The 17,112-nt window shown below is 36.2% G+C and overlaps 1 protein-coding gene across 6 annotated transcripts in view; it reads right to left on the bottom strand.

Annotated features, from left to right (window-relative positions):
- LOC128890150 (potassium voltage-gated channel subfamily KQT member 1) overlaps positions 1 to 17,112 on the bottom strand; it is a 76,314-nt gene that overhangs the window by 40,625 nt on the left and 18,577 nt on the right. For all 6 annotated transcript variants that reach the window (XM_054148387.1, XM_054148392.1, XM_054148388.1 and 3 more), the window contains exon 3: positions 2,127 to 2,217. In XM_054148387.1, the coding sequence (XP_054004362.1) occupies positions 2,127 to 2,217 (91 nt within the window). The remainder of the gene's footprint in view (positions 1 to 2,126; positions 2,218 to 17,112) is intronic.

The raw sequence follows: 17,112 nt of genomic DNA, 5'->3' as shown, positions 1-17,112 counted from the left end.
TCGTAAGCGAGGCGGAATTCCAAATGCTTGGAAACCTTCGTGAGCAAATTGTCGTGTGATCTTGTCTCATTCTGGTTAAGCTGTCGTCAAAGATTAATTGCAAACGTCGAGTTGAAAGTCGATTGTCAGATTCTTTGTTATAAATCCTACTCACAGAAGTAAAGGCAAGATTTACGTTTGGTTTATCGAAACGTTGCATTTGAATGTTTATAGTAACATACGGCTTTTAGTATTATTTAAAATAAAATAATACCTGCAGCATTGAAGATTCTATCATTTCAATTCTATTAAGAATTTCAAAAAATCTTTTGTATTGACACCTTTCATGTATTATTCTTCTATTTTTGGTTTCCGTAATTTACATACTGTAACTTAATTATCATTTGGTAATTCCATTCAGTTTATACGAAAAGCTGTAACATAACTTCAAGCACCAACGTATACCTTAAATTCTAATCAGAAGTGTCTTTACTATATGACACGTGATACAATGTAATTACGATGTTCTTATCACGTGAATTTAAATATTATAGGACAAGCATTATTCTAGATATTATCCAGTGTCCTTCATGAATAAAGTATGACTGAAGACAGTGTGAAAGTGATATAAAATAATTGACTTTAAAATATCATGCGCACATACGTTATCATGAAATCAGGAAGGTTTACCTTGTTCTTTCAGACCATACACTTCATTATTCTATTCTTGCACACAAGCCTGCATCATATATCAACTTAGAGAAGTACCTGTAATGATCGTTTCGCGTGTTTTGCAAAATCGTGTTACCCATCTGCAAAATATTTATCTTCGCCAATACGGGAAACAAGAGAAACATTATTGACCAGTATATTCTTTGGTCAAGATTAAAAAAACATTTCTGTATTTATATTCAATCCTTCGCTTACAGAATTTTTCAGTTGACCTATACTCTTTATAAAAAATATCTATTCTTTTGTTAAACCTTTGTTACTTTCTCTGAGTGATAGATAATATTGTTTAATAATTATTATAGCCAAATAGCATATACTTTTTCAAAACAACTAAATAAAATTTCATAAAAAATAATATAATAATAAAATATATATATATATTTTTGAGTTCCATATTACTTTTCCTATTTTTATATATATATGTTTTTGAGTTCCATATTACTTTTCCTATTTTTATATATATATGTTTTTGAGTTCCATATTACTTTTCCTATTTTTGTCTTTATATATATATAAAATGAATTTTATATTGAATTTTATATTAATAATGGTAAAATTGAACTGGATAATAATAATATCCTGAACGTAATAAATTCGAAACAGACCTGTCGAATAATTTAGAAAATAATGTAACTATGGTCGCGAATACGTCCGTATGAAGTCATTGGTCGATGGGAAATTAAAAATAAAATCGTAACACACCGATTGAATATTACAATTCAATTCGCACGAGAATAATCGAAAATTAAACATCGAGCCGTGGTACATAAAACTCCTATTGTCCGCGTTATTTGATTACATTCAACTGCCGACGATGGAAAACATTTGCGGGGAAAAAATCGTTACATTTGGTCATTCCAGTACTCGAAGAATTTAATAACTGCAGTCGGTCCGTTCGCATAAAAGTTTCCATCGCTGTTCTTTACGTAAAATTTCTCATTCCGCTTCGGGAATGTACAAACGACTTTTCATCTCTTCGTTAAATTCCGTTCTCGTCGAATTTCCTTGAACGTTCTCAAACGCTTGATTCGATCAGGTATTCCTTTAAAAATTACGCAAACGAAAGCTTTCTGTTTGCACGATTATTACGCTCGTTTGGTAATTCGATTCGAGAAAACGAGCGAAGGAACAGAATTTCCTAAGTATCTGAACTCGTTCGAGTAACTGTTTTCTTGGCAAAGTTACAAAAAGGGGGAGCAATAATTTACCAATTTGGATAATAAAATTTTGTCTGTATAATCAGTTGATCAAATGTCAGGAAAATGATTTGTTTTTAAACAAATTCATAGACGTGTTAATTCTTCCATCGAGGTCCTCTTCGGGAAACCGCTTTTGATCAAAGCTTTTGATCAAAGTTACAGAGATAAATAATTAAATACCTAAGTTAGGTAATTAAATACCTAGGTAGAACTTACCATCCAGAACAGGGTTTCGTTCGCGAAGTTACTGTACTGGTCTATGGTTGACAGAACACTAAATATGAGGCACACCAATACCACCATGAACCTGAAAAACAAGAGGTCTGTGTCAGCATATATTTTTAATAAACATAATTAAGTTGTTAATGCAGTATCCGTTAGAAACGCGATGCGTAATATTCAGGCTTCGTCTAAATACCAAGTATCTCATTTTCGCCAGACAATTAATACAATTTTATTTTATGAACTTCTAAGACGATTTAATGCAACAAGTGGAAACGTCGTTCATAAACTGCTCTCAACAAGGACTGAATTGGTTATTCATCCCTTAATTTCACACAAGGAATCGTCCTTTGTTGAATTCAATTCGTTAAATGATATTCTTTGTACATTTCTGTAAACACATACAAATTTCAATGTACATTTTGATCTGTGTGTGCTAAATATATATGTTGAATAAAAATGTATTTCTATAATTATCTCAAGGTATATGTCGCATTATTATACTGATATTAACAATTAAGGTATGGAGTACATAGTATAGAATCCAGGTCACTAGGAAGACTATACAAATCGAATTGAAGGCCTGATAACAGGGCGATGGTAATGTCTTGACTGAAAAGGTAAACATTTCAATTAATGAAGCTGTTTTCTTAAGAAGACTGTTCGTCTCTATTTCAACCGAAGCAAATGGGCATTACACGCGTTGTCACTGTTTCTGTTGTCATCGTAGTACCAGATACATTCAGAATTTAAGGTTTCTCGTTTAACATGTCCTTCTATTTTTATTTGTATAATATATTTATCGTTTTAACAGTTCTCCAGTCCTCAACAAAAGAAAAATATTTTCGCCCCCTAAGCTCAGGTATCCGCCATCGAAGAAATAGAACGTATCGAATAATTTAAGCAATTTTACCCGAGCACGGTGTTTGTAACGTTTCTTATTCGATAGGAGTCATTTGGCGACATTCAAGCAACCTACGGAAAGGGTCTGAAACGTTCGAGGCCACAGAATTTGATCGCCACCCCCGTTTTCTGGCGAATCATCGTCGTTGGATATTCATGAAACGCTCGAACGCGTTACTTTCGTCGCGGTGCTCGTTATCGGGCGACTGGCGATCGGGTCACGGGGAGAGGTACTTATTTATAAACACAGGGAGTATGCATGCATTACGTATAGATTTTCAACCGTTTTATCATCGGGACATTTAGAGGCGACGCCGGCGCTCCTAACTAGGGCGTCAGCGACACGTGCTTCCGAGTCTTGCAATTCACGCGGTCCCCTGGCGAAAAGACACGGCCGACAACGCGTTTATTTTTAGAGAAAAAGCTTTTCCCCGTCGCGAGCTGCGATACGCTGTCTTGTCGCGACCGCCGCTTGCCTCCAGCCGACTCGCGTGTGCAAGCTTTCGCACAATAGCGCGAAACCGGCTCTCGGAGCACGGAATAATATAAAACCAGGTTCAATTGTCCGCGACAGATGAATTCTGTTCGTAATGAGACCTGAAGTGGATTGTAAACGCGTTCGATTGCAATTAGCGAGCACCGTTAATATAATCCACGAGTTACATTATGCAGTTGAGAGTCAAAATAAAAAAAAAAGAACATCGTAACAAGGTACAAGTTAAAAGCTTTTATCGGTACCAATAAATCAATGCTGAACATTCATTGATACATTTATTTCATTAATACGATTAAGTGAATAATTAATTGAAAATGCATATACTGAACTTAGACAATTTTTAACATTTATTTATTTGATGAGTACTATTGAAAGCTTTTGGTTTCTTTTGGTTGTATAAATGCTTGGACTGTGGATGTTTCACATGTACAGATAAAAAATTAAAATTCACGGTGTCTTCATACATTTTCCTACATTTCCACTTTTCGTACATTTATAAGTTTAAAACGGTTCTTTAAGAGTCATAATGGATTCAACAGATTCATTAATATTTTAGAGACTGTTCTGGTTAACTCCTCAACCTTCTGATAATTCATAACACACTGTCTGAGGTTATTTTAGTGGAGTAATGTACCTTCCAAGAAATTTTGTATTGGATCATATTTGTGCAAGATTTGTAGACTAATCCAATCTACTTTCAGTCGCTTAATTCACCCTTGAATCTCTTTAAATGTCTCAGTCGAGTAAGATTAATCATAACACCAAATAATGTACATCTTTACTCTAAACGAATCGATATGATCCCAATTTAACAACCCATTTCATAATTCTAAACTTCCTTATAAATCTAGCTTCCAATAACCGCAGAATTAACTACCAACGACTATTTTTATTATCCCAGTGCGTTAAACCACGGAACAGAACTTTCCAGGATGGATTAACTTCGCAATCGCGTAATTAATCGTGTCCCAAAGTTGGGCAAACATATACAGTCCGTTGTGTACATTGAGATAACTCTACTCCGCAGGATACGAGTCTCCCTCTAAATTACAGTAATTAACATGACGTTTAACCTTTCGGTTTGCTATGCGCATACCTATTTGGCGAGCATACAATTCGCTCGAATTCTAAAGACGTTCAGTGACACGACACCGCCGTTATTCATCCAAACAGAAAGCTCTCAAGTGAATGAGACGAGATGCTTTTGATTTTTGCGGTGAAATCGGTCTTAATAATCAGCAACGTTAAAGGTATTATTACAATAAGGAAGCTTCATCGCGGAAGCTGTTGCTTTCAAATAATTTATACTGTGAATGAGGACTTTATGTACATTAATAAACTTTAATCTGGATAATTTATACCTCTTTCATTCATATTTGCTTTGTTATCTTAGAATATGTTTTACCATAAAAAGCATCGCGTGAAAGAATTATTTTTACAAATTCTTCATCTCTATTAACTCTATCATTTCTATGAATATAATTTCGTGTTATCGTTTAATTTTTTTTAATCATGAGATCATGTTTGGGGAGGATTATTACACGTGTATGTATAAAATATACATAGGAAATGTAATAAATATATATATAAAATATACATATACATTTTGTTTAAAAAAATATATGTCTATTCATCTTTCTAGATACTATCTTAACCTTAATATTATTTTAAATAGTTATATTAAGTATATTTTCTTCTTCATCCTCATAATTTTCATGTCGCTAATATCTTCCAGCTGAACTCTAATGTATGGTTTTAGACAACAATTAATCTAATTGCTAAGTTAATGAGCTTTGACGAAATTACCTTCGCATTTAGATTTTACTCTTGACGCGTTAAAATCTCGTGAAAGCGTAATCTGATCATGTACAGCACCTATACCCGCATAAGTATTGTTGTAATACTGACGGTGCATGAATAATCGAATCTACACTGATTTCAAGTGAACAACGAAGACCGTAATTACGGCGTGTTGATCAATTATTTGCTAAATTACGCTGCGTTTGGGTCACGAGTGCACACATTAATAAATCGATCGGTGCAACTGAAACTGTTGTTTCGCGTGTCTCGAGATTTTCGCTGCGAATGTTGCATTGCAGTCGAGCTGAATAAACGAATAATTCGATATTCAGGCAATACTTTTTCTACTGAAATTTATTTAAAGGCATAAATACAGAAGTATTCTGAATGTTAACAATCACATTTTTAATTATTAGCGAAGTGTGATAATATACAACAAAATATCTGAAGTTTCGCGATGATGTTTAATATTATCTACCAGTAAAATAAAATTAATCCAGTGAATTCTCTTTTTCGATAATGAAAAACAGTTGAAGTAAAAAATTTGCAAAAAGTCTAATTTATGACACATTGCTCTTAATAATAAAGAAGAAGATATTTAAGAACATTTACGCAACCAGATTAATAATCACGAGCACCTGCCTTAATCGCCTGTTAAACAAAATAAACTTGTACCATCGTAACACGATCGTCACAGTTCCGCGAAACTCTCTGGAAATTCAAAATAAGAATGATTTCAACAAAGCATAGCATAGACGCGGCTTCGATATTGTACCGTGAAGAAGCGAATATCTCAATCTGTCAATCCCTCGCGAGTTATTCATAAAACGGTATTCCCGCAGCAATCGTAGCCCCTAATATATCGCGTCAGGGAAGTTTGACGCGAACCCCAATCACTGAAGCGACGACGGGAGATATAATACATTGTTCAGAAAAGTTTCTATCGCCCCGGCGAGATATTCTCCATCGGAAAACTGCTTCGAGCTAGTTTGACCCGTGTGGCGAGACTTCGGCCAGTTCTGGACTCATTGATCTCGAAAGTTATTCAAGAACGAAGAGACGTGACATGTGGCTGCTTATGTTATCGACCGACTTACCGAGTTGAAGTAAAAGTTATGCGCTGCAGCTTGTAACACTGGTTGTTAGATAAATATAGCAATATCTACTGCTCGACGCGAAGGTTACGCGTACATATCGCGTTGCCATTGAGCACTCGTTCGAGTGGAATGATGAATAATGTCGCGTGAGACGTGCAAACGTAAGAGTCTTGCTGTTACGGGTCGGCGATGGCCATGGAAACTGCATCTTTATAATAGGGGTTGATGCGTGTCTGGATACGTTGCTATGCAAAGTATAAATACAACTTTGGAAAGTTTACTGTAACATAACACAACATAACACGACATAACACACCATAATAAAGCATAACACAACATAAAACCTCGAATCGCGATATAAAACGACGTGATACGTTTAAACGCAACACAACAAAGCATGACGTATTATAACATAATATAAAAATGGCATTAGACAATATAAGACACTACAACACAGCATACTACAACGTAACACAGGCCAAGGAACAATGGTAAGGACGACCCATTTGGTTTGGCCACGATCCAAATAAACTACGAGTCGTAGAACACTGACATTCATAGGCATAAACTTGTAGATAAGAAATATTATCCAGAGGTCCAGAGTTGTTGATGATGGACTCAGAAATCAAGTGAGATAATCTATACAACGTGGAACTATGATAGGGACAATTCTTAGCTTTGGACTCGATCCAAGTAAACCGCGAGTCATATTGTAATACTTTGAGATGCTTCAAATTATTTTTTATATAGGAAGTATCCTTATTTTTTTTCCTTTCAAAAAGTCACTCCTCAACTTTGTTACAGTTCATCAGAGGCCCTACTCTACCCTGCTCTCGAATGAATGGCGTACAACAATAAGCTTAATATCACCAATCTCGTTTCCCAGACCAATCAAGAACTATCGAGTCCGCTAAAAAGAAAATATCAGAACTGACAGGTGAAATCATAACCTGGATACACCTTACCGTTTCTGCCTTCTCGAAACTTACGACACTACTAAAATAAAACATGATTCCATAAAAAGGACTCCCATCTTTCCAATATCTGAAATGATACACCAATAAAAACCATCCTAGAAATTCTTTAACCTATCCGATTTTTTATTAGTCATATGCATATGAATACAAATGCATTTACATAGGGTACACAAACATACATAAACCAACTAGAAGACATTCCAACTAATTTTTAATCAGTCGGATGTCTTTCAGGAAATTTATGTTCAACCTCTACTTTACATTAATCTCTATCAATGATTCAACTGTAGCCAGTCTAGTTCGAATCACAAAGATTACCAATCGTTAGGAGCTAATAGACACGGAAAGAGCGATAACGATGGGAACCGATAGGCAGAAACGCGAGTTAAAATGCAGTCTGCATTTCCATATCGTTCGGATAACGTTGACGCGGTGTTAACATTCGAAAGGGCGGGGGTTGATTTCCCAGCGAAAGCAGGGGAACCACTGGAGGAAATCCAAAGGGCCGGTAATTGCCGCGGCGGATTCGTCCGCTTGTATAAGTAATTTATTAGCGAGCGATACCTCGTTAAGTAACGACGAGCGCGGCGTTAACGAAGTCGGTTCACCGTGGAATACGCTTTAAGATGGCGTGTCGGGGGACTATAATTCCGACGTGCAACCCCTTCGTCTCAACCCCACCCCTGGATACCCTGGATTTGCGGGTCACCTTCGTCGACCTACTATGATAATTGTCCACATTCGTCCCTCCTTTCTCCTTTTTACATCCTTGCACGACGCGTCTTCGAATATTAATCGCTTCCCGGTGATTGATTGTCTCTCCTTCAACGCGATTTTCGTGTGATTAGTATCATTTCGCGATGCAAGGAGAGGAGTTCGCGAATAATATGACTCGGTGGATTGAACAGTAGGTTTACGAAAATTTCAATTATTTAAGTAACGCTTTCATAACTGAACTCCTTTTACTAGAATTAATTGGAAGACTTAAACAAAAATGGAGTTATACAATATACTAGAGTTAGTATATTACTAGAGATAATACTTTCATTAAAAAAAGAGGGTTACTTTTATTTCAAAATGACACAAATAAGTTTCAATATCATTCATGGAACTCCCAAATATTTCTAGTATATGATTTCATATAATAAAGAAAGAGGATTAGACGAAAATTAGAAATGAAAGGGTTTTGATGATAATATCGTTGGACTGCAATCCTTGGATGGGAGTGAAAAATAAAAGCATCAACCATGGACCATCCAAGAGTTTTTAGTATAAGATTTCCAACCTTAAGAACTTTGATCCTCCTCAGTAATTTTAAAGAATAGTGCATAGTTCTAACTATAATAAATAGAAACTCAATGAAATCCGTCATTAATGATCAAACAGTAGATGCGACGAAAAATAAAACCATTTTAATACAGCATTTTTCACTTAGCTAACATTAATCTTTGTCCTGTGATCACATGCTGCCCTTGAGTATTTTTCTAACCTCGGTGTAGAGTCTATTCGCACACGTAAAACATGTTAAATTATACCGAGCGTCCCCATCGATACACAAAGCACCGTGGAAGTAAAATCAACGACCAGCGATATTTTACTGTGCCATCAAAATTTATACCCAGCAATTCATCTCTCTACCACGTTCAGTAACAGTCGAGATTTATACCATTACACTGTTCCTCGACTTCGCCAGCGTGGAAGATGGATTACCAAACGGTAGGATATCAAACAGCCTTGGTGTACTTTTCTTTACCATTTCTTTACCATTTCTTTACCATTCTTACCTACCGTCACCAGCCGAATTATTTCGGAATTCTTTATGCGAGCGAATTCTTTACACGAGTCGTCCACCCTCGAATATGACGTAATATTTCTCCGTTACAGCAATTACAGTAACGCTATCAGACTAGACACTGTCCAAACCTTCGACAAGAATTCAGTGATACGATGATGATGGATCTATCTTACTGTGGACTTTGGCATGAAAGCTTCTCTTACAGGAGAGTTTCCAACTGGAAAGCGCATCTAAGCCAGAATCCACTGAAAAGCCTTACCGGTGAGTTCTTTAGCGGATCTGGAATGAAACGTCATTTTTGTTTGCTCGAATAAAGTTCACTTGTTTGGAAGAAAAACCACTGGACGGAGGAAATTCAGTTTTAATCGTTGGAGTTGAAGCACACTTGGAAGATGAAGGTACGTACACATGTCTCCGTGAGATTAATGGTGTTTCTTGTCATAACTTTTGTGATTATCAAGACAAATTTAAGTTAGTTTTTAAAGATTCTTTTTCTGAGTGTATTAGGTTGGTGCAAAAGGAATTGCGGTTTTCACATTGTCAAATTGTACCGTTTAAAATTTTAATAAATTTTCGAATAAATATTAGCATCGTATATATTGTTTTGGAGCTTAGAATCTGTTCTTTATTTTCATTAAAAATATTACTGTATATGATTGTTGTTGATATAAACTATATTTTACCAATGCCATTTAATATTTATTCAAGCTAAATAGCGCTTGTTACAAAAATAAATTCATTCAGTGAAAAGATAACCAAACATGCAAGGTTCAAACAAGCATTTGAAGGCATAAACATTTCTTCATACTAGTAAAAAAGCATAATAGTCAGGATAGTTGTACGCTTTAAAATCCACGTAGTCCTGTGAAGTCAATCAGCAAACCTTCGAAGCACCAGGAAGTGATTCAAACGTTGCAGGTAGAATCGATATTCGCATAGCAAAATTGTTCCGGGTTGTGGCAATACGATCGTCCGTTAAAAAATTTAACGACGGTCCCGTCCGTAGTATCCCAACACAAAAAGATTCCTCGTACGTCACGCATACAAGGCAGCACGCAAATTGCACGCGTATCAGCGGGCACGATTTTTCATCTAAAAATAACGACCGACACGCAAATAGCCTGCACACGAATTACGCCTAATAACGCGCCGCTATTTATGCGCGCAGAAGTAGGCCGTTGCATTAGGAATTATTCCTATTAACTTGGCTTTCTTTTATTCGCGAGAAATTGCGTGGACTCGTGTCACCGTGATTCGTTAAAAAAAAAAAGGCTCCCAAGATGACGTCGAAACGGAAGCTTTGGTGACGTCGTCGTTGCATTTCAACCGAAATGCAGTCGATTACTGTTGGGAGAACAATGCCAATCAATCCCTCTTTGTTCCCGCGACAAACAATGCATATTCGTCTCTGATTTCGTTATAATTGTAACAAAATGTACTAACCGAGCGCGAAACCTGGATGTAACAGTGCTGCGATAATTGGTGTGCTTTAGTGCCGAACCTTCGTGCATCCAGCACGTGATTCGCCCCTTTAACAGGGTGAGTAGGTAGGATCAGTCCGATTATGCTAATATCCGTGTATTAAGCTTGCACAATTCACTTTTTAGGCACTATTAGTTGATTTCTGATGAGATTGTGTACACTTAGGAGGGTTCAAACAAATCGGAGTAATTTCTTTCACATTAGCGAAGAATTATGAAAAGTTTATTCTATTGTGTTGAGCGAGAGAATGGAATACTCTTACTTAAAAATTATTTACACGTAATCCTTTCAGACCTGAATTATTTTTTTCCTATTTTTTTTTAATATTTAGGGTTAACTGAGACTAAAATTAGTATGGACAAATTTAAGAAAAACCCAATAGCGTAGTTTTCTAGAAAAACTGGTCTTTCTTCGAGTGCACACATAAGGACACTTTTAAATGTTGTGTCCTCAACTGTGGACGCCAGGTTAATTTCCAAAGGTTAACTTTCAAACTTCATAAATTATATTTTATTGAAATTTCAATTTTCGTCTGTCTATGAAAATATGAATTTGAATGAAAATCAGACGTTCCTCGACAATGGACTGAATACTTGAAAGCAACAGCCCCGACCGATCGCCGCCATTAGCTTGATTAATTCATGGTTGTAATAGGAGGAGAAAGCACTTGAGCTCGATTGGCAATCATTGCCAAATGTGAAGCGCTTTAGGACTCCGCGCGAAAGTCCAACAAACAGTCCCACTCGTGATAAAACAAACGTATGTACGGTACGTGTGACAGAATTACAAATACACATTAAAACGGCCGGATCACTCGAAACATTCAATTGGCTGCAAATTCCGGTCGAATGAAGCTCGATTCACTGAAACGAGCCGTCTACTGTGTCATTCAGAAAATGATTTACCTACATCTAGCCTGTTGATATCTTTTTAGAAGAATTCTCTGTTATTTACACGATCACCGGTTTATTTTGTATTCATTTTCTGCGTGCTTCGTTTCAAGGGTATTAAAAGGAATTTTGTTCGTAATTAAAATTTATTTATTGTTCCTTGAAAATGTTTACGCTACTTGACGTTCAAAATGTTGAATTAACAATTTAACTACCGCTCTGTTTAGAAAGAGTTTACAACTTTGAAGAGGCCCTTCTATAATAATGTATATTAATGCAATTAATGTAGAGTTAACGTAGAATTAATGTATAATAATGTGGGCTAAAATTAACTTATGCATACTATTAAAATTAGTAAGTAGATAACCAGAAACAAAGTTAATACATGTCAATAGGTAAATATACGAATAAAAAAAACCCATAAATTTTTGTATTTGTGTATTGTTAAATAAATTGTTAAGAATCCTCTATAGCGAAGGATTCAAACCAGGCCACCACTTTTTGCAACTAAAATTCATTTAATACATCAGAAGCAAGCTTACATTCTACATTCCTGGAAGATTTTCAATGATGATGTTGACAATAGTAGCAGCGAGTAATTACTCACGTCAAACCACGAGCGCAAGGTAAACCTGCGCTAATCCGGATACAATTAATCCGGATATCGAGTAATCCGGTAGAGTTCATGCTCTAAGAAGCACGCGGAATTCGGGAAGGTAGATGAGTCAATTTGGAGCAGACGAAGACGTAACGTACGTTAATATTAATAATTATTAGACTGCATTTATGGCATAATGGAAATATGGTAAAATGGCAATGTGCATAAATGTAAAAATATATAAAATATCAATGATAATTTCAAACTTAATTTTTATACTTTATAAATCGCACTTTCTATCAAGTTTCATTTTTTTTCTGTATCTATGAAAATATTGATTTGAATAAACATCCACAGTTTAATAATTATATTGTCGCCCAAGTGTTGTTCATTGGTCAGCACCATTACTTTCAGCACTATCTATACACAACATTAAATTGTCTAATTATAGGTGTTCTAAGCTTTTTACTTTAGAGGGCTATTTTTGGTTCAGTGATCCGTATTATCACTCAACCCTTTACGGTTCATTAAAAATGATGAAACGTCGGTTAAAAAAGCGTGTACTCCTTTGTGTTCGAAATTTCGAAGAGTCTTTAAAATTAGCTAAATTAGAATGACATCTTGTTAGAATCAAATTGAATTGACAACAGTTTATTCCATAATCGAACATATACACGTACATCATCTGTATGCTTCATTTTTATTTTTTATTTGACCTTTTCTTCAAACATTCTTCGCTAAGTTCATCTATAGACAAAGTATAACAGTAACTGGTTTATGGAAGACAAGAAGATTATAGACGCTCAAATAGAAATTTTAAAAATAAACCGAAAGAAGTTACGTCAAGTTTGACACGTTCAAAAGTTATGAAATAATAACAAGAACAAAATGCACAAAAGGTGAAGACTTGGATTAGAAACTATAAAACTTGAACGAAGTCAAAGGTCAAAAAATATGTCAAGAAAGATAATTTTAACTCCTCGTTGTAAACACTTTTTGTCTTCTGTCTGTTCTGTATTCTACCTCCAGCTGTACAACTCTGCAAGATGAATGCATACAGTCTTAGACACCGCTGTAAATATTTGAAACGTATAAATCAGAGACGAGGAGAATACGCGCGAATTAATCAGACGTACCATGTGATCAGTATTGTTCAGCTGCATGAGTCGAAACTGCTCTAGTCTACCTTTAATTTTTAAGGCGACCTCTTGCTCTTGAAAGTTGGAAAGCACGGACCAAATTATGCTGACTGGTTCAGTTCAGTCAGAACTCAAGCTACTTACTTCACTATTTACGTCTAAGACGATTTGTAACATTTATAGGCCAAAGGAATATGCCATCATCCTGACAATTTTCTTTGAAGTAGATGTTACTGGAGTGTCTTAATCAAATTTACTTAAATTATAGACTAAATATATATGTTTGTAAGAGAAAGGAATAGAATTCTCAACCTAAGAATTTACTTCATCCCAAATAGTACCAAAGTATTATTTTTACTAAAACGTTCATTCACAAATTGTCTCGTGAAACCATGAAAATAAATGATTATAGAATACGTCTTATTTCACCATATATACTTAATTATACAATATAAAAATTCAACATCCTGTGTAAACACTATCGAACGTAAAAAATTGTTACGACCAATATGAAATTGCAATAACCATACGCAGAAGGTCTCTCGTAAAAGTAGGAACTCCGTTTGCATGCGATACGGACACAGCTGTTCATCATACAGTATTCACCAAACAATCTCGTGTACCACGTTGTTCATTCTTGCAATCTTTCGTCTGCAATCCATATCACCTCAAATCTACACTCCTAGCAGTTCTAGGTCTACCACTTTTTCGAAATGAACCAGACTACCGCAGGCGTTGCATTCTTTTCAATGTTTTCCTATTTGCCAAACTTCTATTAGAGAAAGGTTCCACGTACACATGTTCTTAAAATATTGAGTGGCATATAGAATTTCACAGAGAAATCATAATATCATTTCGTCAGAAAATTTTGGAGAAAATGTTCAACGTCTGTAGAACATTTATCTTGAGGAATTAGAAAATAAGTGAGATACGATTGCTTCGGATACAATGAAGATATTAATAACCAAATAAATGCGACAGTATAAGTTACAGTGTAAGAACTAGACAGTTCTACATTTTATTACATCCCAGTTACGAGAAAGCCAGGCAAACCCTAGGATCTGTAAAACATCATGTTTACGACTGAGGAACAAGTATACCCTGAGATTCTTGGATAGTCGAAGATGAGATGGTTGCTCGATCCGACCAACGAAGGATTTTTATAGTTAGTTGGATGACCTGAAATCTCGTGACAATAGATAGAGGAGGAGAAGGAATGTTTCCCCTTCTGATTCATCGGGACATAAATCGAGATATCCGCAAAAAGAAACACGGCTACCAATCATTCACGGACAGGTCTACCACAGGGGAACTTGCCAATAAGGCAACGGTAAAGCGAACGTAAAAAAGAAATTCATACTGTGAAGAATATCGCGATAGTTTGAAAGATACTGGTCTGGAATAACACGAAACGTCGGAAGGTACGTAGTTATTATACTTGAAAGAAATAAGCATAGAATTTTACGATTCACCAAACACGAATCATACAATTGTATTAACGCATTCGCGACCGCTGACGCGAATTCACGCCACTTTAAATTCTAAATACTGATTGCTTCTTACTATAGAAGTTGGAATGTTTGAGAGGAAACGACCTTCAAGAAAATGTTTAACGCGAACTCAGAAAATGGTACAGGCGCCGACAGACGAAGAAAGTCAGATAAATTATGCGGTCTGGGTTACATTCGCCGCGAGTGAAAAATAGATACACGTATCCGGAAATGAATGGCGCGTTCGACACAGCGACGGTAGCATCCAGCGGAGAATGAAAGACATTTCCGTGGCAATTTCCGATCGTGACGTTCCGCGTCACCAAAACTTCGATAGCGTAGTTTATTATTAGAAAGGCTGGTCGATGCTGGCTAGTCGGGAGGATTACACGTAATAACAGGAGAAAAGTGGCAACTTCGAACTTATCAAAGGCGTGGCGATCGTTAGATCTTCTCTGTTTCGTTCCTAAGATTATCGCTGTTATCACACTAGCGACGAGCGAGGTATTTCGAAAGCTCCAACTTAACTTCCTGCTATACCACTTAGCCCGACGAGATTAACAAACATGATCGTCAACATTTCATTAGGTTTTCAGCTTATACAACTCTGCAAGATGAATGCATACAGCCTTTGACACCGCTGTAAATATTTGAAACGTATAAGTCAGAGACGAGGAGAATACGCGCGAATTAATCAGACGTACCATGTAATCAGTACTGTTCAGCTAGATGAGTCGAAACTGCTCTAGTCTACCTAACAAATTTGGTATACAATTTTGACGAGTAAGAATGGTCAAAGTATGACAAGGGCTTAAGACTTATTTAAGTAAAATAGTCAACTGTAAAAGGGTTATCTAATTTCTTTACAATTTATCTGCTAAATAGGGAACCAAATCAAATGTGTGCATCATGCCAAGTCCCCAATTCTATCTATTATATTCTAATCAGCATATTTTGAAAGTGAAAGGATCTAAAGTTAAATTTCAGTACTTGCACACGACGTGTGTGACTCGTGTTTTTCATATTCAACCCCAATTTCGTACCACAAGTGTCACCTGATGAAGTGAATGTTGTTTTAGGGGTTAAGGGTAATCTTGGATGTAACGGTGCTAGCTTATCAAACTACGTCAAAAATTCTGATGCTACCAATAAATCATGCAAGAAACGATAGGACGAGCAGCGTTTTTAAAGAAAAAAAAAATGCACCCACGTTCGTTCGATCGATCGACTTCGGAGCCGTTGGACTGGCACTTTGTTTTCATAATGAATTATTTAAAGGGTTGCGGTACTTCACGGTGACTTCGGGAAAATGAAAAACAGCCGCGTTGAATAATGCAGCGACGCGAGAGTATTTTCATACTTATACAGGTGGTAATCGCATGCGAATCAAAGATAGTTCTTCAAGATATGAATTGACGAATAGTAGACTTTCCGCGTGGAAGATACAAACGGAGAACCCTCGATGTGTCGTCTCTTCTTTTTGTCAATTTCGCTTAATATTTTATCTAACGGTTTATTTAGGAAGAGCCTCTCAAAAAAGTTTTACATTTTAGTTTCACAAATATAACAAATAGGGTGTCAATTGTAAGATATTATAAAGAGAGGAATTAATTTGAATATCTCACCAGGTCGTTGTTATATTAGTGAAACAAAAATGTAGGTAGCAACTACAATGTCCAAACGCGCTAAAAACATTTCTGTAAAAATTTTGCAATGTACATTTAAGACAAAAAAAAATAGGTATTTTGTTACTTTTGATACCAGACTTCTCCACCGTTTCTTCAACCTGTCCAATCTCATTTATTTTATATTCGTAAAACAAAAATGTAGGTAGCAACTACAACGTCCAAACGTGCTAAAAACATTTCTGTCAAAATTTTGCAATGTACATTCAAGACAACAACAAAAAATAGGTATTTTGTTACTTTTGATACCAGACTTTTCTACTGTTTCATCATCCAGTCCAATCTCATTTGTTTCATACTTCCAAACCTCACTGCCATCAGATTTCTTTTCCAAGTATTGCCAAATCATCCCCAATGCTCTAGATACTCACCACCCACGATACGGTTGACACGACACAAACGACCCCCGCCGAGAATAGAACAATAACATTTCCCCATCACGACAGGTGAATCGAACCACTCTGTATCGTGTGAATGCGCGTCGGCTCGGTTTTCTTTTGACGGCAATCTTTCCGCGCGGGAAGCAAATATCTCGCGTGTCTCATTGTCCGTCGATTCTGCCGTTTCGTGTGCGCGACAAAGCGTGCCGGAAAGGTGTTACTCGGATACCTCTGGGAATCTCGATAGA

The sequence above is a fragment of the Hylaeus anthracinus genome, unplaced genomic scaffold (assembly GCF_026225885.1).
Source record: "Hylaeus anthracinus isolate JK02 unplaced genomic scaffold, UHH_iyHylAnth1.0_haploid 12000, whole genome shotgun sequence".
Lineage (NCBI taxonomy): Eukaryota > Metazoa > Arthropoda > Insecta > Hymenoptera > Colletidae > Hylaeus > Hylaeus anthracinus.
The sequence above is the reverse complement of the archived record's forward strand: the minus strand, read 5'-3'. Positions and strand labels throughout refer to the sequence as shown.